Below are 22,848 nucleotides of genomic sequence, written 5' to 3' on the forward strand. Positions count from 1 at the left end.
ACAGGTAGGAGTGGAATCACGGGGACCGGCTCCATGTCCTCCTGAAGGGCAGTGGCTGGGGCACTGGGGCAGTTTGCTGTGCAGGGGGCAAGGACAAAGACACGTCTCGGGATCAGCATCCATGGGCCCAGCACTCAGCACTTGAACTTCCACATGCTCAGCTTCACAGAACAGAAGCAACACAGACATGGTTTCAGGGACGTGCCTCCCCTCCCGTACCCACTGTTGACAGTGGTGACTCAACCTGTGACCTGGCGGCTCCCTGCCAGACCCAGTACTGCCCCGGCAGTAGGCGCTCTGCACAGTACCCACACTTCTGCTACAGTAACTGGAGTTGGCCATGCTCTGAGCTAAGACACCAACCTTATCTCCTGACCAGGAATGGGACTGCACTCTGCATGAGGAGCTCTGTGGGCAGCTGGCTGGGGGACCCCACGCTGTCACTCCCATGAGAGTCCCTGCCGTGTGACAGGCAGCCTGCAAGAGGTGGGCCTGTGCCATCCCAGGGGCTGCGGCCCACTGGGGCCCATTGGGGATGAGCAGGGAAGCACAGCTCTGCAATGGCAAATGGGGGTGCTGCCAGTCTCCCCTGAGGGGCAGGGGCTCACTGCCTGACTTCTGTCCAACATCCCACACACCTGCTGCTGGCCAGCGCTCTGTGGTCTCTCCCACTGGTGACTGCCACCTCTGCCCCTGACCTTGCCTACCCACCGCCCCAGGCGGCAATGATGTCCCAGCATGCATTGCAGCACAACTGAGACATGGTGAGACTGCAAGGCTGGACAGGTGCCAGGCAAGGACCACTGCCCGGCCAGGGTTTCCCCTGCAGATGCTCAGGGATGCAGCTGAGTCCAGGCCAGGGTTCACTTGCGGTCACTGTGCACCTGCTCCTGGTCCGACTCCAGCAGCCCCAGGGGCTGGCACCAGGCTCTCTTGGTGGCCAAGGTGGTGGAAGAGCCCTGGGGTCAGCTGCATTGCTTCCTCCTGTGGTTCCTCCAGGCCTGAGGTAGGAGCCACTCCCACACCAACTTGTTCCCTGTGCTCTGATTGCCTGATGTGTGCCTCTGGGTCTTACAACCCTGATTGTGCCCCGTGTCCTGCAGGCCTGATCTATGCCCGCAGGACTTACAGTCCTGACTGTGTCCCGTGCCCTGATTGCCTGATGTGTGCCTGTGGGTCTTACAGCCCTGACTTGTGTCCCATGTCCTGCAGGCCTGATGTGTGCCTGTGGGTCTTACAGCCCTGACTTGTGTCCCATGTCCTGCAGGCCTGATGTGTGCCTGTGGGTCTTACAGTCCTGTGTCCCATGTCCTGAAACCCTGATGTGTACCTGTGGGTCTTACAGCCCTGACTTGTGTCCCATGTCCTGCAGCCCTGATGTGTGCCTGTGGGTCTTACAGCCCTGACTTGTGCCCTGTATCCTGCAGGCCTGATGTGTGCCCACAGGTCTTACAGCCTTGACTGTGTCCCGTGTCCTGTTCGGGTGTCCTGCAGGCCAGGTGCATGCCCCCATGTCCTAGAGTAGCAGTGCTTGCTCAAAATCCCGTGGGTGCCACATCTGATGCCCACAGCATCAAGGTCTTACTTTCCAGAGGGGCAAGTTAGAAAATCATCCGACATGGAGAGGCAGAGTGGGGGAAGGAGGCAGCAGGAGGAGAGTGAGCCCTCCCTCGGCACACACAGGGGCAGCAGCCCTTGGCCCAGCAGTGGCCGTCTCTCAGCCCCTGTGGTGGCAAGCGGTGCTGGCCCCGCTCCCATGCCACAGCTCTGGCAGACGTGAGAGGGAGCTGTGTGCGGAGCCACCAGACCAGCTTCCAGGCTCCCGTTCATCTTTACTGCGTTTTATGTGTAGCAGGCACTTGAGTTTATATGAAGATGTTGGCTTCGGGAAGGGGCGGGGACCCGTGGAGGCAGTCGCGGGCCGGCTAGCCCAGGATGTCCAGGTAGACAGGGGTGGCCTTGCCCAACGCCAGCAGGATTTTGTGGATTTCCTTGATGCTCAGCCTCTGCTGTGGCTCCTGCTGCCAGCAGCCCAGCATCACGTCATACACCTCCTTAGGGCAGGCGCGCGGACGCTCCAGCACACGGCCCTGCGTGATGCACTCGATGACCTGCAGAGGGCACGGCGCAGTCATTGCCTGCACACCTCCTGGGGGCCCATGCTGCCCCCACCCTGTATGCCTTGGAGCCCTATTCTGCCCTCCCCTGCCTCCTTCAAGAGAAAGGGGCAAAGGTTGAAGTTCACACCACAGCATGATGGAGTGTCTGGCTCTGTGAGCACCTAGGTGGTCAGCTTGCCCAGAGACACTTGGCTGCTGCCAGGAGCCTGACCTTGAGCCTGTGCTGTCTCAGGCACCCCTGAGAGACAAGCTTTGCTCAGCACAAACACACCCACAGTCCAGGGCCACCATGCAGCATGGAGCCGTGTTCAGATGCGCAAGTGTGCGTGAATACATGTGTGTACACATGATGGCATTGTGTGCACATGTGAGAGCACACACATGTGTGTGCATCTGACAGCATGTGTGTGCATGCATGTGTGAGTGCGCAGAGCCCAGGTTGTGTCTTGGTTCTGAGGAAGCGATAACAAGTGGGTTCTGTGCTAGCAGAGGCCATCAGGTGAATGTCCAGTGTTAGGACCAAGGTGCCTCTTTCCCAACCCTTAGAAATCACTGAGGTGAGGAGAACAGAACAAAATAGGACTGCCAATTCATTGCCCTCACACAGCCCTTGCCCACCTATGCTCACCAATGGCCCCCATACAGCCCACGTCCACCTATGCCCATCCATGGCCCTCACACAGCCCACACCCCCCCATGTCCATCCATGGCCCCCACACAGCCCACGCCCCCCCATGCTCACCCATATCCCCCATACATCACATGCTCACCCATGGCCCCCATGCAGCCTACATCCACCTGTGCCCCTCCATGTTCTCACACAGCCCCGTGCAGCTCATACCCACCCATGCCCATCCATGGCTCCCACAGAGACCATGCCCACCCATACCCCTCCATACAGCCCACACTCATCTATGCCCACCCACAGCACCCCCAGAATTCACCCCTGCTCCAATCCCAGGGATGTGCCAGAGTCTTGCCCCAGCCGGTGCCCACCTCCATGTTGGAGAGCTGGAACCAGGGCTGCTTCCCGTAGGTGAAGATCTCCCAGAGGATCACCCCGAAGCTCCAGACGTCACTCTCCGTTGTGAACTTGCGGTACATGATGCTCTCACGCGGCATCCAACGGATGGGGAGCATAGTGTGTCCTCCCACCTGGCAGGCAGAGACAGGCACCATGTGTATAGATGCCGCAGCCGTGACTATGTTACAAGCACAGCCACAAAGGGCATGAGGAAACACTGATGTCCAGACCCACAGCCCACAATGGCCGTAGGAGGGATAGCACAGGGAAGATACTTCCTCAGGACTGGGATGCAGTAAATGCAGTCTCAAGGAGGCCCTGGGGGCCCCAGCAAATAGCAAGAAGCCCCAGATGTGAGTCACACTCTGGCTGTGGGAGGGTCAGGTGGCTATTCCCAAGGGCATGCCCCACAGAGGCAGGGCTGTGACCTCTACCTAAACTTGGCACTCGGCACTCAGCACTGGGCACGAGGGGCTCTAGGAGTGGGGGGAACACAAGTAACCACATGGATGGAGGCCCACAGGAGACAGTGGTGGACAGGAGAGGAGGGCAGGTTAAGCAAAGGAGTCCAAGGGCTCCCCCTTGCCCAGCCCAGGAGCCAGTGTTTGGCAGAGCTCAGCTACAGAGTGGGATATCTGCCCACATACAGATGGACAGCTCTATCCTCACACAGGCAGAGGTATCAGCCTCATCCACCTGGAGCAGGGAAGGATGGGGCTGTGGGGTCTCTGCCAGGTGTGATGACATAGACGAACAGAAGCCGAGCAGAGCCCACACCCCACAACCATGCAGACACCCCAGAAATGCAGTGGCTGCTGCTCCAACTGACAAAGGTTTCTTGTGAGGTCATGAAGATACCAAGGTCCTCATCCCGAAGGACAGGACTGCACTGCTCCTCATACCAGACCTGGCTCACAGCTTTCAGGCCACCCCCTACTTAGGAGACCAAGGAAGGGATATGATCGAGCCCAACCCTCACGGAGGAAAAAGGAGTGGGCCAAGACCCCATAAGAGGCTAAATGGATGGTTGTGCATCTACAGTAACCTCAGCCCCAGATTCAGTACACTGGAATGACTGCGAAGAGAAGATGAGTTTCTGTCAGAACAATGGTCATACAACCAAATACCAAGAGGGAAAGTGTGCTCGTCACAGAAGGCCAAAGGAGGGAAAAGGAGTTGGAAGACAGAGATTGCTAAGAATGAGGAGCGTGTGTGTACAGTGACAGGAGCATGTGTGTACAGCGACAGGAGCATGTGTGCACAGTGACAGGAGCATGTGTGTACAGTGACAGGAGCATGTGTGTACAGTGACAGGACATGTGTGTTCACAGTGACAGGAGCATGTGTGTACAGTGACAGGAGCATGTGTGTTCACAGTGACAGGAGCATGTGTGTGTACAGTGAGAGGAGCATGTGTGTACAGTGACAGGAGCATGTGTGTGCACAGTGAGAGGAGCATGTGTGTTCACAGTGACAGGAGCATGTGTGTTCACAGTGACAGGAGCATGTGTGTGTACAGTGAGAGGAGCATGTGTGTACAGTGACAGGAGCGTGTGTGTACAGTGACAGGAGCATGTGTGTGTACAGTGACAGGAGCGTGTGTGCACAGTGAGAGGAGCGTGTGTGCACAGTGAGAGGAGCGTGTGTGCACAGTGACAGGAGCGTGTGTGCACAGTGAGAGGAGCGTGTGTGCACAGTGACAGGAGCATGTGTGTACAGCGACAGGAGCATGTGTGTACAGTGACAGGAGCATGTGTGTACAGTGACAGGAGCATGTGTGTACAGTGACAGGACATGTGTGTTCACAGTGACAGGAGCATGTGTGTGCACAGTGAGAGGAGCATGTGTGTTCAAGTGACAGGAGCATGTGTGTGTACAGTGAGAGGAGCATGTGTGCACAGTGAGAGGAGCATGTGTGTGTACAGTGACAGGAGCATGTGTGTGTACAGTGACAGGAGCATGTGTGCACAGTGAGAGGAGCATGTGTGCACAGTGAGAGGAGCGTGTGTGTACAGTGAGAGGAGCGTGTGTGCACAGTGACAGGAGCGTGTGTGCACAGTGACAGGAGCATGTGTGTGCACAGTGAGAGGAGCATGTGTGCACAGTGAGAGGAGCGTGTGTGTACAGTGAGAGGAGCATGTGTGTACAGTGACAGGAGCATGTGTGTACAGCGACAGGAGCATGTGTGTACAGTGACAGGAGCATGTGTGTACAGTGACAGGACATGTGTGTTCACAGTGACAGGAGCATGTGTGTGCACAGTGACAGGAGCATGTGTGTTCAAGTGACAGGAGCATGTGTGTGTACAGTGACAGGAGCATGTGTGCACAGTGAGAGGAGCGTGTGTGTACAGTGACAGGAGCATGTGTGTACAGTGACAGGAGCATGTGTGTACAGTGAGAGGAGCATGTGTGTGTACAGTGAGAGGAGCATGTGTGCACAGTGAGAGGAGCGTGTGTGTACAGTGACAGGAGCATGTGTGTACAGTGACAGGACATGTGTGTTCACAGTGACAGGAGCATGTGTGTGCACAGTGACAGGAGCATGTGTGTTCAAGTGACAGGAGCATGTGTGTGTACAGTGACAGGAGCATGTGTGCACACTGAGAGGAGCATGTGTGTACAGTGACAGGAGCATGTGTGTACAGTGACAGGAGCATGTGTGTACAGTGAGAGGAGCATGTGTGTACAGTGACAGGAGCATGTGTGCACAGTGAGAGGAGCATGTGTGCACAGTGAGAGGAGCATGTGTGTACAGTGAGAGGAGCGTGTGTGCACAGTGACAGGAGCATGTGTGTGCACAGTGAGAGGAGCATGTGTGCACAATGAGAGGAGCGTGTGTGCACAGTGAGAGGAGCATGTGTGTACAGTGAGAGGAGCGTGTGTGCACAGTGAGAGGAGCGTGTGTGCACAGTGACAGGAGCGTGTGTGCACAGTGAGAGGAGCGTGTGTGCACAGTGACAGGAGCATGTGTGTACAGCGACAGGAGCATGTGTGTACAGTGACAGGAGCATGTGTGTACAGTGACAGGAGCATGTGTGTACAGTGACAGGACATGTGTGTTCACAGTGACAGGAGCATGTGTGTGCACAGTGAGAGGAGCATGTGTGTTCAAGTGACAGGAGCATGTGTGTGTACAGTGAGAGGAGCATGTGTGTACAGTGACAGGAGCATGTGTGTGTACAGTGACAGGAGCATGTGTGTGTACAGTGACAGGAGCATGTGTGCACAGTGAGAGGAGCATGTGTGCACAGTGAGAGGAGCGTGTGTGCACAGTGACAGGAGCGTGTGTGCACAGTGACAGGAGCATGTGTGTACAGTGACAGGAGCATGTGTGTACAGCGACAGGAGCATGTGTGTACAGTGACAGGAGCATGTGTGTACAGTGACAGGAGCATGTGTGTACAGTGACAGGAGCATGTGTGTGTACAGTGACAGGAGCATGTGTGCACAGTGAGAGGAGCATGTGTGCACAGTGAGAGGAGCGTGTGTGTGCACAGTGACAGGAGCGTGTGTGCACAGTGAGAGGAGCGTGTGTGCACAGTGAGAGGAGCATGTGTGTACAGTGAGAGGAGCGTGTGTGCACAGTGAGAGGAGCATGTGTGTACAGTGACAGGAGCATGTGTGTACAGTGCAGTTGTTATGTCTCTGACATCCGTTCTTGCCACCTTACTTCTTTGGACAGACAGAGAGGCAGAATGAGAGAAGCCCCTCCACTCCAGACACACATATAGCAGCCAGGGTTGGGTCTGACATAAGCTGGGAGTCTAAACTCACTCTGCAGGCTCCACCATGTGCAGTAGGACCCAATCCTGTGAGCCACCATTGCTGCCTCCCAGGGCAGGCTGTCCGGTGGCTGGACTCCACAAGGGACCTGAACTACAGCTAGCATCCACTCAGACTGCCATGTCTTTCTTCTTGTCTCTCAGTGTGTGCAGACTTGTCCCACACTGAATGGGAGCTCAGAATGCCTAGGGCTGGGTGGGGCTGATGCCCCTCATCTCATATGTAATGTCCCATGCAGACCTGGAAAAGTCTTCCAAGTATGGCCACAACAATTCATGAAGTTACTATGTATATAGAGGGGACACACATGGACACCAGTTACAATCAAATGAACATGACAAAGGACAGTCACCTGGGAACTGAAACCCTCTTCACAGACTGTAGGCTCAAGAAGACACTGATAAAAAGACATTTGACAAGCACAGGGATGAGCTTCAATGCTTGGCACGAGCATCACGACCATGTGTGCCTCTATTGCAAATGGTCACAGGGCACACACTGCTACCATAGTGCCTGAAAAATTCTCACATCAGAATCATTAGTTCAGCCCCAAAGATCTCAAACTAAGAGAAAAAATAATCCCCCCAAAATTGAGAAATATTTTCTGCATTAACATCAGTTAATGCAAAAAATTAACAAAAGAATGTTTTAAGATTCTACAGCCAACAAAAAAGAAGCCAACTGAGAAAAAATAAACAAGATTAAATTTAAAGATATTTCTGTAGTAATGAATAAATTCCTACTCGGGCACACAGTGAACTGCGGTTGAAGTTATAGTTAATCAATACTTAAGCATTGTGTCAAATGTCATAGGGATTCAGATCAAATGTAACTGAGAATTTCAAAGCAAATATAAAGAATAAGAAAGAATGTGACACAGCACAATGGGCATAAAACTGAGCCAAGCTGCACAAGAGGGGAGAGATGGGCCAGCTCAGGGCCAGCAGCCCCCATAGGGTCAGGAGAGACGGGCCAGGCCATGCCAGCAGCCCCCATAGGGTCAAGAGAGATGGGCCAGCTCAGGGCCAGCAGCCCCCATAGGGTCAGGACAGACAGGCCAAGTCAGGGCCAGCAGCCCCCATAGGGTCAGGAGAGACGGGCCAGGCCATGCCAGCAGCCCCCATAGGGTCAGGAGAGACGGGCCAGATCGGGGCTAGCAGCCCCCATAGGGTCAGGACAGACAGGCCAAGTCAGGGCCAGCAGCCCCCATAGGGTCAAGAGAGATGGGCCAGGTTGGGGCTAGCAGCCCCCATAGGGTCAGGAGAGATGAGCCAGATCGGGGCCAGCAGTCCCCAGAGGGTTAGGGTCAGGAGAGATGGGGGGGTCGGGGCCAGCAGTCCCTACAGGGTTAGGGTCAGGAGAGATGGGGGGGTCGGGGCCAGCAGTCCCCAGAGCGGCAGGGTTAGGATAGATGGGCTGGGTTGGGGCCAGCAGCCCTCAGAGGCAGCCCGGGCATATGGGAATCAGAGGCCAGTGACGAAAGTGCAGTAAATCAAGAACATCAACCCATAAGCAAGTTAAACTGCACAGAAACCCACATGAGCACATGAGACAGGGCTCTTGGGAAGCTCACTGAGGGGCCACTTGTGTCTCTCCAAAGAAAAACTATCAATGTCTTACCCAAACCCCTTGGGGTGACTGCAAGGGCTGAGATGACATCATCACATTTAGCACAGGCCATCAGGTCCAGGGGCACAGAGATGTGCAACACACATTGCTTCAGACTAGTCTACACTGCGTGAGATAGGTATGTGGTCTACACTGTGTGAGATATACCTTATAAAACACCTAAAATCAGAAAAGACACTGCTACCTGGGGAAGCGAAAGCTGAGTCTGACTCACTGAGGGTAGGACCTTTGCAACATTCGGAGAACACTCCCACCATTCACCTGTGAGGACAGCCCGAACCTGCTGGTGCCCCTGTGTGCATCCCCTTTAGGCCCACCATCCTGCTGTGACGACAGCCTGAGCCCACCGGTGCCCTGTGTGAGTCCCCTTTAGGCCCACCATCCTGCTGTGACGACAGCCTGAGCCCACCGGTGCCCTGTGTGTGTCCCCTTTAGGCCCACCATCCTGCTATGACAATAGCCTGAGCCCACCAGTGCCCTGTGTGCATTCCCCTTTAGGCCAACCATCCTCCGTGTGGACAGTCCGAGCCTGCTGGTGCCCAACATGTGTCCCCAAACACACGACCACGCCAGCTCAAGGACATGGAGCCCTCATGTAACAGTGACTCAAATGCTTGCAACTTTTGGATATGAGTGTTGGTGTGAAATGAAGACTATATTTTGATTAAAGTGCTAGAAAATACAATATATATTTTATATATACACATATGTCTACTGTATCTGAAGGAAACATCCAAATGTCTGGAATGCAAAATAAATGCCATTTCCAAGAAAAGAAAGCCTGCAGGTCAGGAATTCCTAATGCGTCCCTCACATCCATCTACTTGTCCAACACAACCTCCATGAAAACCTAATGGCAGGATGAGCCCTGAGTGTGTCCAGTGGAATAACTCTGAGGCTGAGTCACAGGGGTTCACTCTGTCCAGCAGCAACATAACCACCCAGCGAGCACCCGGCCCTATGGCAGTCACATGTAAATATTGGCAGTTAGTATAAAAGACAAGGAGTTAGTACCCGAGCGGTGGGACAACAAATAACCAAAAGAAAAAAAAAAGCCTCTTGGATACCTACCTCACACCATATACAAAAATCATTCCCAGATGGATTAAAGAGCTAAACATAAAAACAAAATAATAATTGTATTAGCAGAAAGCCTAGAAAAGCACTTGCAGAGCCTCAGGGGAAAGAGGCCTTGCCAAAGACATGATCCCAATGCCAGCTACTTGCAATCCCAAAGCTGCCACATGGAAATGGGTGAATAAGCACAAACACACAGCTGCAATCAACGCAGCAGCACAGGGTACATCCACATCACACAGCACACAGCATTCTGGGGGAAAGATGAGAGCAGTGCAGCCACAGGGACAGGTGAGGGAGGGAGGGGACAGTGACACAGGGACAGGTGAGGGAGGGAGGGGACAGTGACACAGGGATAGGTGAGGAGGGAGGGGGACAGTGACACAGGGATAGGTGAGGGAGGGAGGGGACACAGTCACAGGGACAGGTAAGGGAGGGGGACAGTGACACAGGGACAGGTGAGGGAGGGAGGGGACAGTGACATAGGGACAGGTGAGGGAGGGGGACAGTGACACAGGGATAGGTGAGGGAGAAGACAGTGACACAGGGACAGGTGAGGGAAGGAGGGGACAGTGACACAGGGACAGGTGAGGGAGGGAGGGGACAGTGACACAGCGACAGGTGAGGGAGGGAGGTGACACAGTCACAGGGACAGGTGAGGGAGGGAGGGGACAGTGACACAGGGACAGGTGAGGGAGGGAGGGGGACAGTGACTCAGGGATAGGTGAGGGAGGGGACACAGTCACAGGGACAGGTAAGGGAGGGGGACAGTGACGCAGGGGCAGGTGAGGGAGGGAGGGGACAGTGACACAGGGACAGGTGAGGGAGGGAGGGGGACAGTGACACAGGGATAGGTGAGGGAGGGAGCGGACACAGTCACAGGGACAGGTGAGGGAGGGAGGGGGACAGTGACACAGAGACAGGTGAGGGAGGGGGACAGTGACACAGGGATAGGTGAGGGAGGGAGGGGACACAGTCACAGGGACAGGTGAGGGAGGGAGGGGGACAGTGACACTGGGACAGGTGAGGGAGGAAGGGGGACAGTGACACAGGCATAGGTGAGGGAGGGAGGGGACACAGTCACAGGGACAGGTGAGGGAGGGAGAGGACACAGTGACACAGGGACAGGTGAGGGAGGGAGGGGGACAGTGACACAGGGATAGGTGAGGGAGGGAGGGGACAGTGACACAGGGACAGGTGAGGGAGGGAGGGGGACAGTGACACAGGGACAGGTGAGGGAGGGAGGGGACACAGTCACAGGGACAGGTGAGGGAGGGAGGGGACAGTGACACAGGGACAGGTGAGGGAGGGAGGGGACACAGTCACAGGGACAGGTGAGGGAGGGAGCGGGACAGTGACACAGGGACAGGTGAGGGAGGGAGCGGGACAGTGACACAGGGATAGGTGAGGGAGGGAGAGGACACAGTCACAGGGACAGGTAAGGGAGGGGGACAGTGACACAGGGGCAGGTGAGGAAGGGAGGGGACAGTGACACAGGGACAGGTGAGGGAGGGAGAGGACACAATCACAGGGACAGGTGAGGGAGGGAGGGGACAGTGACACAGGGACAGGTGAGGGAGGGAGCGGGACAGTGACACAGGGATAGGTGAGGGAGGGAGAGGACACAGTCACAGGGACAGGTAAGGGAGGGGAACAGTGACGCAGGGGCAGGTGAGGGAGGGAGGGGACAGTGACACAGGGACAGGTGAGGGAGGGAGGGGGACAGTGACACAGGGACAGGTGAGGGAGGGAGGGGACACAGTCACAGGGACAGGTGAGGGAGGGAGGGGGACAGTGACACAGGGACAGGTGAGGGAGGGAGGGGACACAGTCACAGGGACAGGTGAGGGAGGGAGGTGGACAGTGACACAGGGACAGGTGAGGGAGGGGACAGTTTACAGGGACAGGTGAGGGAGGGGGACAGTGACACAGGGATAGGTGAGGGAGGGAGGGGACATAGTCACAGGGACAGGTGAGGGAGGGAGCGGGACAGTGACACAGGGACAGGTGAGGGAGGGAGGGGGACAGGGACACAGGGATAGGTGAGGGAGGGAGGGGGACAGTGACACAGGGATAGGTGAGGGAGAGAGGGGACACAGTCACAGGGACAGGTGAGGGAGGGGACAGTGACACAGGGACAGGTGAGGGAGGGAGGGGACACAGTCACAGGGACAGGTGAGGGAGGGAGGGGGACAGTGACACAGGGATAGGTGAGGGAGGGAGGTGGACAGTGACACAGGGACAGGTGAGGGAGAGAGGGGACACAGTCACAGGGACAGGTGAGGGAGGGAGGGGACAGTGACACAGGGACAGTTGAGGGAGGGAGGGGACACAGTCACAGGGACAGGTGAGGGAGGGAGGGGGACAGTGACACAGGGATAGGTGAGGGAGAGAGGGGACACAGTCACAGGGACAGGTGAGGGAGGGAGAGAGTGACACAGGGACAGGTGAGGAAGGGAGGGGACAGTGACACAGGGACAGTTGAGGGAGGGAGGTGACACAGTCACAGGGACAGGTGAGGGAGGGAGGGGACAGTGACACAGGGACAGGTAAGGGAGCGGGACAGTGACACAGGGACAGGTGAGGGAGGGAGGGGACAGTGACACAGGGACAGGTGAGGAAGGGAGGGGACAGTGACACAGGGACAGGTGAGGGAGGGAGGGGACAGTGACACAGGGACAGGTGAGGGAGGGAGGGGACAGTGACACAGGGACAGGTGAGGGAGGGAGGTGACACAGTCACAGGGACAGGTGAGGGAGGGAGGGGACAGTGACACAGGGACAGGTGAGGGAGGGAGGGGACAGTGACACAGGGACAGGTGAGGGAGGGAGGGGACTGTGACACAGGGACAGGTGAGGGAGGGAGGGGACAGTGACACAGGGACAGGTGAGGGAGGGAGGGGGACTGTGACACAGGGACAGGTGAGGGAGGGAGGGGACAGTGACACAGGGACAGGTGAGGGAGGGAAGGGACACAGTCACAGGGACAAGTGAGGGAGGGAGGGGACAGTGACACAGGGACAGGTGAGGGACGGAGGGGACACAGTCACAGGGACAGTTGAGGGAGGGAGGGGACACAGTCACAGGGACAGGTGAGGGACAGAGGGGACACAGTCACAGGGACAGGTGAGGGAGGGAGGGGACACAGTCACAGGGACAGGTGAGGGAGGGAGGGGACACAGTCACAGGGACAGGTGAGGGAGGGAGGGGACACAGTCACAGGGACAGGTGAGGGAGGGAGCGGGACAGTGACACATGGACAGGGTGAGGGGTGACACGTGTACACATTGCTATGGACACACAGATAGGGTCAGGGGTATAGTTGGACATACAGCCATGGACCTGGACACAGATATGGGGTTAGCATGGGGGTTCAGGTGGACGCACGCAGTGGTGCACGTGGACCCAGCACAGCCACACGCGGCTGCAGGTGCATGAGAAATGGTGCTAGGATAGAAAGGAAACTGCCTTGGAGTCCTTTGGGGACAATCAGAAAATGGACCAGACCCAGAGTCGAGGGGTCTGAGGCGGGAACTACAAGGACTGGCTGATACTGAGCCCAGCACTTCCCTTCCAGGAATCTAGGACAAGCTTGCAGGAGTCAGAAGGTTCTTGGGCCTTCATGTCAAATGCAGGCAGGATGTATTAAGGGAAGATCAGTGCTGTAAAATCCATCACCTCTGTCCTTCCCAGGCAAGTGCACCCCTACACTGATATACACAGCACCACATACGTGTCATAGCTGCCCTAGGACAGTGAGTGACCATGGCCACAAACAGCTGAGGGCACCAAGCAACGGTGAATGGCCACTGGCAGAGTTCACTTCTCTGACCACATATGCTTCAGGAAGTGCCCAGACCAAAAACATAAACCACCAGTTCTCTGTGCATGGTGTCTAGGGCCGACACACGTCAGGTTCACACGAGTCAATCGACCGACACAGGCTCAGGCAACTGCAGTGGTGAACAGGAGATCAGGCCCTGCAGCAACCATGGCAGAACAGCTTCCTGCACGGGTTCCAGCAGCAGGGGCAGTGTGCCCTACTGAGAGCACAGGTCGGCCAAGCGTCCAGCGGGAGTCTGATCTGCCATAGGCACAAGGACACAAGTGGTTCTGGGAGCTCCACCAACACAAACTTACCAGGAAGGACATGGGCTCACAGTGCACACTGGGGCTATCCCCTCTAGGAGGTGACTGTGGGACACAGAGCGTCCATCTCACATCTGTCTGTGAGGTGACCAGGCCTCTGGGTCCCCATGTGTCTCCCATCTGTCCGTGAGGTGACCAGGCCTCTTGAGTCACCATGTCCCCTCCCGTCTATCTGTGAGGTGACCAGGCCTATGGGTCCCCATGTGTCTCCCATCTGTCTGTGAGGTGACCAGGCCTCTGGGACCCCGCATCCCCTCCTGTCTGTCTGTGAGGTGACCAGGCCTCTGGGACCCCGCATCCCCTCCTGTCTGTCTGTGAGGTGACCAGGCCTCTGGGTTCCCAAGTCCCTCCCATCTGTCTGTGAGGTGACCAGGCCTCTGGGTCCCCATGTCCCTCCCATCTGTCTGTGAGGTGACCAGGCCTCTGGGACCCTGCATCCCCTCCTGTCTGTCTGTGAGGTGACCAGGCCTATGGGTCCCCATGTGTCTCCCATCTGTCTGTGAGGTGACCAGGTCTCTGGGACCCCACATCCCCTCCTGTCTGTCTGTGAGGTGACCAGGCCTCTGGGACCCCGCATCCCCTCCTGTCTGTGAGGTGACCGGGCCTCTGGGTCACCACGTCCCCTCCGTCTGTCTGTGAGGTGACCAGGCCTCTGGGTCCCTGTGTTTGCAGCCATGCAGGGTGGGGCCATCAGCCCCTCCCCTTCCAGGAAAATGGATGCCTAGGTGCTGAGGCCATATCCCCAGCAGCCTGGGTTCCAGTGGGCAGCTCCATCTGAGGTCATATCACTTGACTCCTGTGGTGACTTGAAACTTGTGCCTGCATCTCCCCCCGTCCCCACAATCTGTGGGGTATTCCCTGGTGTTACATGTGGTCTGGCGCCCACCAGCATAGCTCCCACTCCTCCTGACAGTACGGAGTCTAAACCCCTCCTCCGTGGGGATGACGCTCACTGGAAATCAACACCTGACTTCCCACCATCGCACACATTTGTCACTGCAAGTCCAGATGGCAAGGACGTAAAAGGCTTTCATGCATCAAGTATATGACAGACAATAAAACCTAGTGGGGCAACAAACCAAAGCGGAACTGCCTACAGAAAGTGCTCTCTGAAGATGTGTTTGCCTGTCTAATGGGCGCACGTAGAAGGGTTCTGGCATTTAAAGTTCATTTGATGCATAACAGGAATGTCAATATTTATAATATTCTGGGAATGGCATAATTTGCAACTAGCTAAGAGGCAACTTACACTGTACCAGGGTATGAAGCTCTGCGTGATTCTTTCAAGAAAGAAGAGTTTGAGGCTTGTGAGTCTAGAGACCAACAGTTTCCAGGGTGAGTCCCAGGCTGGACCACCCCGGGCCAGTGCTGAGGCCTGTGAGCAGGGACCCCAATAGTTGTGGACAGCCTAGCAGGTATGGACAGCCCAGCAGGTGTAGACAGCCCCGTAGGTGTGTAGGTGTGGACAACCCAGCAAGTGCATACAAGCCAGTAGGTATAGACAGCCCAGCAGGTGTAGACAACCCACTAGGTGTAGACAGCCCAGCAGGTGCAGACAGCCCAGCAGGTGTGGACATCTCCCCTAATCTGGAACCTGGGGACAGGGTCCTATGGGGCATACACAGTATCTCACAGTTGGCTGACAGAATGCATGTCTGCCCCATGTCCCTCCCTACACAACTGCTAGGAGCCAGACTCAGCCCCCAAAACCAAACCTGGAGTCCCACCACCTCCCGGCCCTCCTGCAGGCACCCGGCTGCATTGAGTCCCACCACCTCCCGGCCCTCTTGCAGGCACCATGGCTGCATTGAGTCCCACCACCTCCCGGCCCTCCTGCAGGCACCATGGCTGCATTGAGTCCCACCACTTCCCGGCCCTCCTGCAGGCACCATGGCTGCATTGAGTCCCACCACCTCCCGGCCCTCCTGCAGGCACCATGGCTGCATTGAGTCCCACTGCCTCCTGGCCCTCCTGCAGGCATTGTGGCTGCATTCAATACTCATACCTCAGCAGCTGCACTTGCGCTGAACTTTTCACCCCAGGCCTAGGGGACCCAGAACCATAGCCTCCCCAGAGCCGTCCATGCAGGAGAAGGGGTCATGCCCTCTCTTATTATGCCTAGCTACAGGGCAGAAGAATCCAGTGGTCCCCAAGTCAGTAGATCTGCTCCATGAGAAGGCAGCACACAGACCTGTCTTGAGCCTGCCTTCTCTAACTGCTGGGCTGTCCACACCTGCTGGGCTGTCTACACCTGCTGGGCTACCACACCTGTTGGGCTGTCCACAACTACTGGGCTGTCCACACCTGCTGGGCTGTCCACACCTTTTGGGCTGTCCACACCTGCTGGACTGTCTACACCTGCTGGGCTACCACACCTGTTGGGCTGTCCACACCTGTTGGGCTGTCCACACCTGTTGGGCTGTCCACGCCTCCTGGGCTGTCCACATCTACTGGGCTTTCCATACCTGTCAGGCTGTCTACACCTGCTGGGCTACCACACCTGTTGGGCTGTCTACACATGCTGAGCTGTTCACACATGCTGGGCTATCCACACCCACTGGGCTGTCCACACCTGCTGGTCTGCTCTTTCCATCTGCTCCCTAACTGAGACACTATACCACACCTGCCCTCCCACACGGACTCTGGCCACACCTGCCCTGCCATGGGGGCTCTGACCACACCTGCACTGCCACAAGGGCTCTGTCCACACATGCCCTCCCTGCCATGGGGCTCTCACCACACATGCCCCTAACCATGGGGGCTATCACCACACATGCCCTGCCACAGGGACTATCACCACACATGCCCTGCCATGGGGGCTCTGACCACAGATGCCCCTGCCATGGGGGCTCTGACCACACATGCCCTCCCATTGGGGCTCTGTCCACACATGCCCTCCCATGGGGCCTCTGACCACACATGCCCTCCCATGGGGGCTCTGACCACACCTGCCCCTGCCACAGGATTCTGGCCACACCTGCCCGGCCATGGGGGCTCTGGCCACACCTGCCCCTGCCACAGGATTCTGGCCACACCTGCCCGGCCATGGCGGCTCTGGCCACATTTGCCTTGCCACAGGATTCTGGTCACACCTGCTCCTGCCATGGCTCTGGCCACACCTCTCCTCTCCTGTGTGATCATGCCTTCCATACCCCTCCCCATTTTCTCCTTGCACTAGCACCTGCTGTGTGACTCATATCTGGGGTCTCCCTTTGGCCAAGAGATCATATGAGGGAGACAGCATCTTTGGTGAGTCTGGATGGGAACTGGGCTGGGAGACATTAGGACGTCATCCTTTACTGGGCCAGTCCAGCGTGCACCTGTTTGCATGAAGAGTTAGCACACAATGTGGATGAGAGGACAATGCTCAGAGACAGCCCAGTTAAATGCGTGCGCAGAAAGGGGTAGGGCCCCCAACAGAATAGTAAACACACATGTTACATGTTAGGATTGGGGTGGCTGAGAGCTGCCAAGTGCATGCTCGGGCAAGCGTGTGCATCATGTGCACCAAGGGACAGGGTCCATGGACGATGACAGACAAGCAAGGCACTCATCCCATAACCCAGTCATAGGGTTGGAAGGCCACTTACCCTGTAGTAGTCTGTACTATATACGTCCCGAGACATGCCAAAGTCACCAATCTTCACCAGCAGGTTGGCCCCCACCAGGCAGTTCCTCGTGGCCAGGTCACGGTGCACAAAGTGCTGCGAGGCCAGGTACACCATGCCAGAGGCAATCTGGCTGGCAATGTGCAGCATCTGTGAGAGCCCTAGCTCGCCCTTGGCCTGGCGCGGCTGCCCATCCACGAGGATCATTGCGTCCGGACCATGGGCCCTTCGAGGGGAAAGGGAAGGAGCAGGACAGAGGTTTAGCCACTCCGGGGGAAGGACTGTGGGCCCTGCCATGTCCTTTTGGAGGTCCCCATGAGAAGGACACAAGCCAGGTGAATTCACCTGAAATGACTAAATGAGGGCAAAACTGCAGCCCAGACCCCAACAAGATAAAACAACAAGCAGGTGGCCACATGAACCTCACCAGGCACAGGCCGGATCTCCCAGGGAGAGGGTGGTAGCAACACTGATCCTCCTCCTCCATGCTGTGACATGGGCAGAGTCACCAGGTCAACAGCCTTGGGGTCAGCAGGAGGGCAGGAAGGAACACTCCTAGGGCCTGTGCAGTAGGTCCAGCCCAGCCCCAGCAACCTGACTGATGGGCGGAACTCACTCGTGTGCATTTCCCATCAGTTTCAGGTGGTCAGCAGTGGACATGGGAGTCCATGCTCCATGCTCAGGGATGAGCTAAGCTCCTGACAGCATAGGCATACAGACCTGGAAAACCCCACATCCAACACCAAGCCCCAGATTTGGCATCCTAGCACCTGAGTTGCTGCACGGGCCTGTCAGTGCTCCAGGAACCCTGAGAGCAGACAGGGCCAGGCCTTCCTTCCCCAAGAGGTTGCAGGAAGAGCAGCCTGAGGAAACAGGTCCTTCAGTGTCCACTGAAAGTGATTGGTAAACATCACATTCACCAGCACCAGAGGATGCATATCTGTTACAGGAGCTCACAAAGAAGAGGGAAATACACACGCCCCTCACGCAGCTGCTGGGAACCCACCAGCCCATCTGACAGCACCAGCTGAAGAGGCAAAACCAGGAGCAGAGTTGTGGAGAATGCTGCAGGAGTGTCCACACTGACTCCATCCTGCAGGAGCGTCCACACTGACTCCATCCTGCAGGGGCGTCCACACTGACCCTGTGCTGCAGGAGTGTCCACACTGACTCCATCCTGCAGGAGCGTCCACACTGACTCCATCCTGCAGGAGTGTCCACACTGACTCCATCCTGCAGGAGTGTCCACACTGACTCCATCGTGCAGGAATGTCCACACTGACTCCATCCTGCAGGAGCGTCCACACTGACTCCATCCTGCAGGAGCGTCCACACTGACTCCATCCTGCAGGAGCGTCCACACTGACTCCATCCTGCAGGAGCGTCCACACTGACTCCATCCTGCAGGAGCGTCCACACTGACTCCATCCTGCAGGAGCGTCCACACTGACTCCATCCTGCAGGAGCGTCCACACTGACTCCATCCTGCAGGAGTGTCCACACTGACTCCATCCTGCAGGAGTGTCCACACTGACTCCATCCTGCAGGAGCGTCCACACTGACCCTGTGCTGCAGGAGCGTCCACACTGACCCTGTGCTGCAGGAGCGTCCACACTGACTCCATCCTGCAGGAGCGTCCACACTGACTCCATCCTGCAGGAGCGTCCACACTGACTCCATCCTGTAGGAGTGTCCACACTGACCCTGTGCTGCAGGAGTGTCCATACTGACCCTGTGCTGCAGGAGTGTCCACACTGACTCCATCCTGCAGGAGTGTCCACACTGGCCCTGTGGGGCAGGAGTGTCCACACTGACCCTGTGCTGCAGGAGTGTCCACACTGACTCCATCCTGCAGGAGTGTCCACACTGACCCCGTGCTGCAGGAGTGTCCACACTGACTCCATCCTGCAGGAGTGTCCACACTGACTCCATCCTGCAGGAGTGTCCACACTGACCCTGTGCTGCAGGAGCGTCCACACTGACCCTGCTATCCACCCTTGGTTCTTTGGTTCTGAGGTTCTGCTCTGCTTCATGTCCGTTCTTAGCTTGTCTCCCCTCTCATCCCCCGGCTGCCTCCCCAATCCCATCCCACCTGCTTCCTCTCATATGGGTCAGCTGTAGGCCTAATTGCCCAGCAGGCCTCTCCAACCTACTGGAGACATCTGGGTTAGGCAGGGGACAGGATGAGCCCTTGAACCCAGCGGAGGGTGCCTGATTTGGGGGACATACCTGGATTCCCACCAGAACTCTGAGGACCCCACAGCAAGGATGCCCTTACTGCATGTGCAGAACCTCCGGGCTGGGCTAGCCATCACTCCCCAGCAGGGCCCCGGCCCTGGGGCTGCCACGACTCCCTCCAGGCCCTTGGGGCTCCTGGAGTGGCCTCATTTCCTAGTGGGGGGTGCAGGGGAACCTTCAAGCTTCACCAGAAGCAGCTTTGTCCTGGACGTCCTGGGCCTACCCAGCTCACCTGAGGAATTTGTTCAGGTCACCATGCTTCATGTACTCGAAGACCATGATGAGCGGGTCACCATCGCCACAGACACCATAGAACTTGACGATGTGCTCGTGCTGCAAGTTGGTGAGCAGCTCTGCCTCCCGCTGGAAGTCCTTCCGGGCAGCCAATGTGGGGTCCTTCAGGGCCTGGGAGGGCAGGAGCAGTGGCCCTCACTGCTAGAGTGGTGCACCCAGCCTTTCTTCCCATCAGGGGATGCCAGGGTCACCAGGCCCGTCCCCTCTGACAGATGTCTGCAGGAAGGGACAGCCAGCACTGGCCAGTGGCCCCAGTCATCTCAGCTCCCTGGGCACCCTAAGAGGCCGCCTGAGGGAATGGTTCATGCTGAACCTACTCCTGTCCCAAAAGTCTGTGCAGAAGATGGGGACAGAGGGTGGAGCCTCTGACCTCTAGAAGGTTCCGGATCCCCCTACCAGGTGGTTGTGGGAAGCACTGGACCATCTGTGGGCAGCAGCCAAGGGCACCATGAGTGAACAGAATCCACGAGCATCCAAACCAGTGTGGGAAGCTGGGCGTGTGGTAACCACCAGGTCGGGCATGCTCGCACTGTTGGAGTGCCCCCTCCTGCCCATACCCCACCCACACCACGGCTCACCTTCACTGCTACCAGCATCTTGTCCTTGGTGGGGCTGAGGTTGTAGCACTCGGCCAGGAAAACCTTGCCGAAGGCGCCCTCGCCCAGCTCCCGCTTCAGCACAATGTCCCTCCTCTTGATGTGCTGGACATCTGCGGGGACACGGGGCAGCAGGTCAGCCCCTGCCCTGGCTGGGCTCAGCGCCTGGGCCGGAAGTGGAGGACAAGAGTGCAGAGTGGAGTTCCTGGGGCTGAGCCCACACCATGGAAGGAGGACCCCACCCAGGGAGGGGAGGAAGGACCCCAATGCCCACACAGGGAAGACAGGCTGGGGCTGCCCCTCCTTGCCCAGACTTCTGATCTCACCCTACAGGCTGAGCCTCAGACCCCAGCAGCCCCAGCCTTTCCATGCGTGCCCCTGGCTGGGGACACTGGTGGCAGTGCAGGCATAGGAGCCAATGCTATCATGAGGGATCCCGGTGGTCACCACAGTTGCAGGGCACAGCATTCAGACTCTGGTTGCACCTCTCCCATGCCCCTCCAGGGCCCCCTGCTTTCCTGGAATCCATGAGCCCTTCCTTGAGGTGACCTCAGCTGGTCAGTGGGATAATGCAGTTAAGGGCACAGTGTTGGCTGACAGGTTGTCACCAGGACGTGGTGCCAGGCTCAGACAGAGCTGACTGAATAGGGGAGGAACCCTCTCCAGTGAAGGCCCAGGTACACGCTCTGGGGCTGCCCCACTTCCCTCAGAGTCTCCCACCCTCAGCTCCAGGAGAGGCCAGAGGAGGACAGTGCCGCCTAGTCTGGGCCCTGTCTGAGGAACTCCCCTCCCCACTGCCAGGGCAGCAAGAACCATAGGGCCTGTGAGCTCCAGAGAAACGGGCAGCATGTGAAGGTTCTTACCCTCAGAGGTCTTGTGTGGGCATCCCAACCTGCCTCCCTGGGTTCCACATGGGCGTCCCCATGCCCCCGGGGGGTTCTATGTAGGCATCCCAACCCCCTGGGAGTTCCACATGGGTGTCCCCAGCCCCTGGGATTTCCATGTGGGCATTCCATGCCTCCTTCCTGCCCACATTCCAGTCCTGGAAGTCCCGGGCAAACACTTCCTGGAATCCTGCCCTCGTCCACAGCAGGGCCTCAGGAATGGCTACGGCCACCTGCGCACATGACCCCTGGGTACCCAGGAGCTGAGCTCAGAGGCTCAGTTCCTACACACTGTCCTGGACATGACAGATGGTGTCCGCTGCCCACAGGTCAAGCAGAGGAGGAAGGGGAAGCAAAGGGCCAGGCAACAGCACACAGTCCTGCCCATGTGGATACCCCCACATGCCCAGCAGGGCTGAGGTGCCCATGCCAGCCCACCCTGTGCTGAGCCCCAGTGGGAGGAACAGACAGGAGGGGAAGGACAGTGGGGACAGACAGGCGGCTGGGCTCTGGCTCCAGGCATCTGGCTGAGTCCCAGCCGTGCTTATTTTTAGCTCACTGGGGGTTGCTGGGCACTGCCTGTGGTGAGGCCATCTGACCCATATGCCAGAATGATGGATCCCCTGGGAGCAATAGGCACCAATCTCTCCTTACCACCCAGCTGGTTGACCCAGACGTCAGGACATAGGGGTGGGGTGCCAGGCCCAGGCCATAGGAAGACCTCCTGGGTCACCAGCAGGAGGAAAGTGTGGCAGGTATAGGGGGACATCTGGGACTCCAAGGTCCAGCTCTCAAAAAAACCTCCTTCTACAGAGGCCCGGCTGTTCCACAGAACACAAACAGCGGGCATTTTAGCACACCAGTCCCTGCTCCAAAGGGACCAAAATGTCCATCCTACAAGTGGTCATCATTGCTGGGGGCCTTTAGGCCTACAACAATCACGGTCAAGAGCAAAACCCTTAAGGGAGCAAGGCCCCAGAGCCGCGGGCTAGACGTGGGCTAAACCTGGAGGGCCCTAAGGCCCAGGACTGCGCATGGCTCTGGTGGGTTGTCCAGGGCTCCCATATGTGCCGGCCCTTCCCGTGTGCCGGCTACACAGGCTGCTGTGGGGAGGCCAGTAGAAGCTCTCTCAGGTACTATAGCCCACTGAGGGCATTTCCTGCCTCTCCAGCAGTGTCAGGCCTCCCTCTCTGACCTGGCAATTTGCACAGCTCCTGCCTGACTCTGAAGGCCCCCCGCATGTCTGCAGAGGGTCCCCTCCTTGGGACAGACTCACCCCATGTACCAGAACCCTCCCTCACCTCCCACTCTGGTCCTCAAGCTCTCTAATCCCACCGTGTCCCAGCCACGCCAACCCTGGGTGAGGGCAGACCACAGGGAAGTAGCTGGTGGGTTTGCCCAGATCTGCCTCCCTGCAGAAAGCCATTCACCCCACCCCACCTTTG

The 22,848-nt window shown here is 57.4% G+C and overlaps 1 protein-coding gene across 4 annotated transcripts in view; it reads right to left on the minus strand.

Moving 5' to 3' along the window:
* Nucleotides 1-1,392: 1,392 nt before the first annotated feature.
* The window catches only part of NTRK3 (neurotrophic receptor tyrosine kinase 3), a 196,065-nt gene continuing 174,609 nt past the window's right edge, over nt 1,393-22,848 (minus strand). For 2 of the 4 annotated variants that reach the window (XM_058666615.1, XM_058666616.1), the window contains exons 13-18: nt 20,502-20,632; nt 19,862-20,034; nt 17,374-17,617; nt 9,630-9,671; nt 3,117-3,275; nt 1,394-2,111 (exon numbers count right to left, since the gene is read on the minus strand). In XM_058666615.1, coding sequence (XP_058522598.1) covers nt 1,926-2,111; nt 3,117-3,275; nt 9,630-9,671; nt 17,374-17,617; nt 19,862-20,034; nt 20,502-20,632 — 935 coding nt within the window. In that variant the 3' untranslated portion in view covers nt 1,394-1,925. Of the gene's footprint in view, nt 2,112-3,116; nt 3,276-9,629; nt 9,672-17,373; nt 17,618-19,861; nt 20,035-20,501; nt 20,633-22,848 lie in introns of all 4 variants that reach the window. The other 2 variants (XM_058666613.1, XM_058666614.1) reach the window with 2 other exon arrangements.

Source organism: Ochotona princeps, chromosome 6, assembly GCF_030435755.1.
Source record: "Ochotona princeps isolate mOchPri1 chromosome 6, mOchPri1.hap1, whole genome shotgun sequence".
NCBI classification, from domain to species: Eukaryota; Metazoa; Chordata; class Mammalia; order Lagomorpha; family Ochotonidae; genus Ochotona; species Ochotona princeps.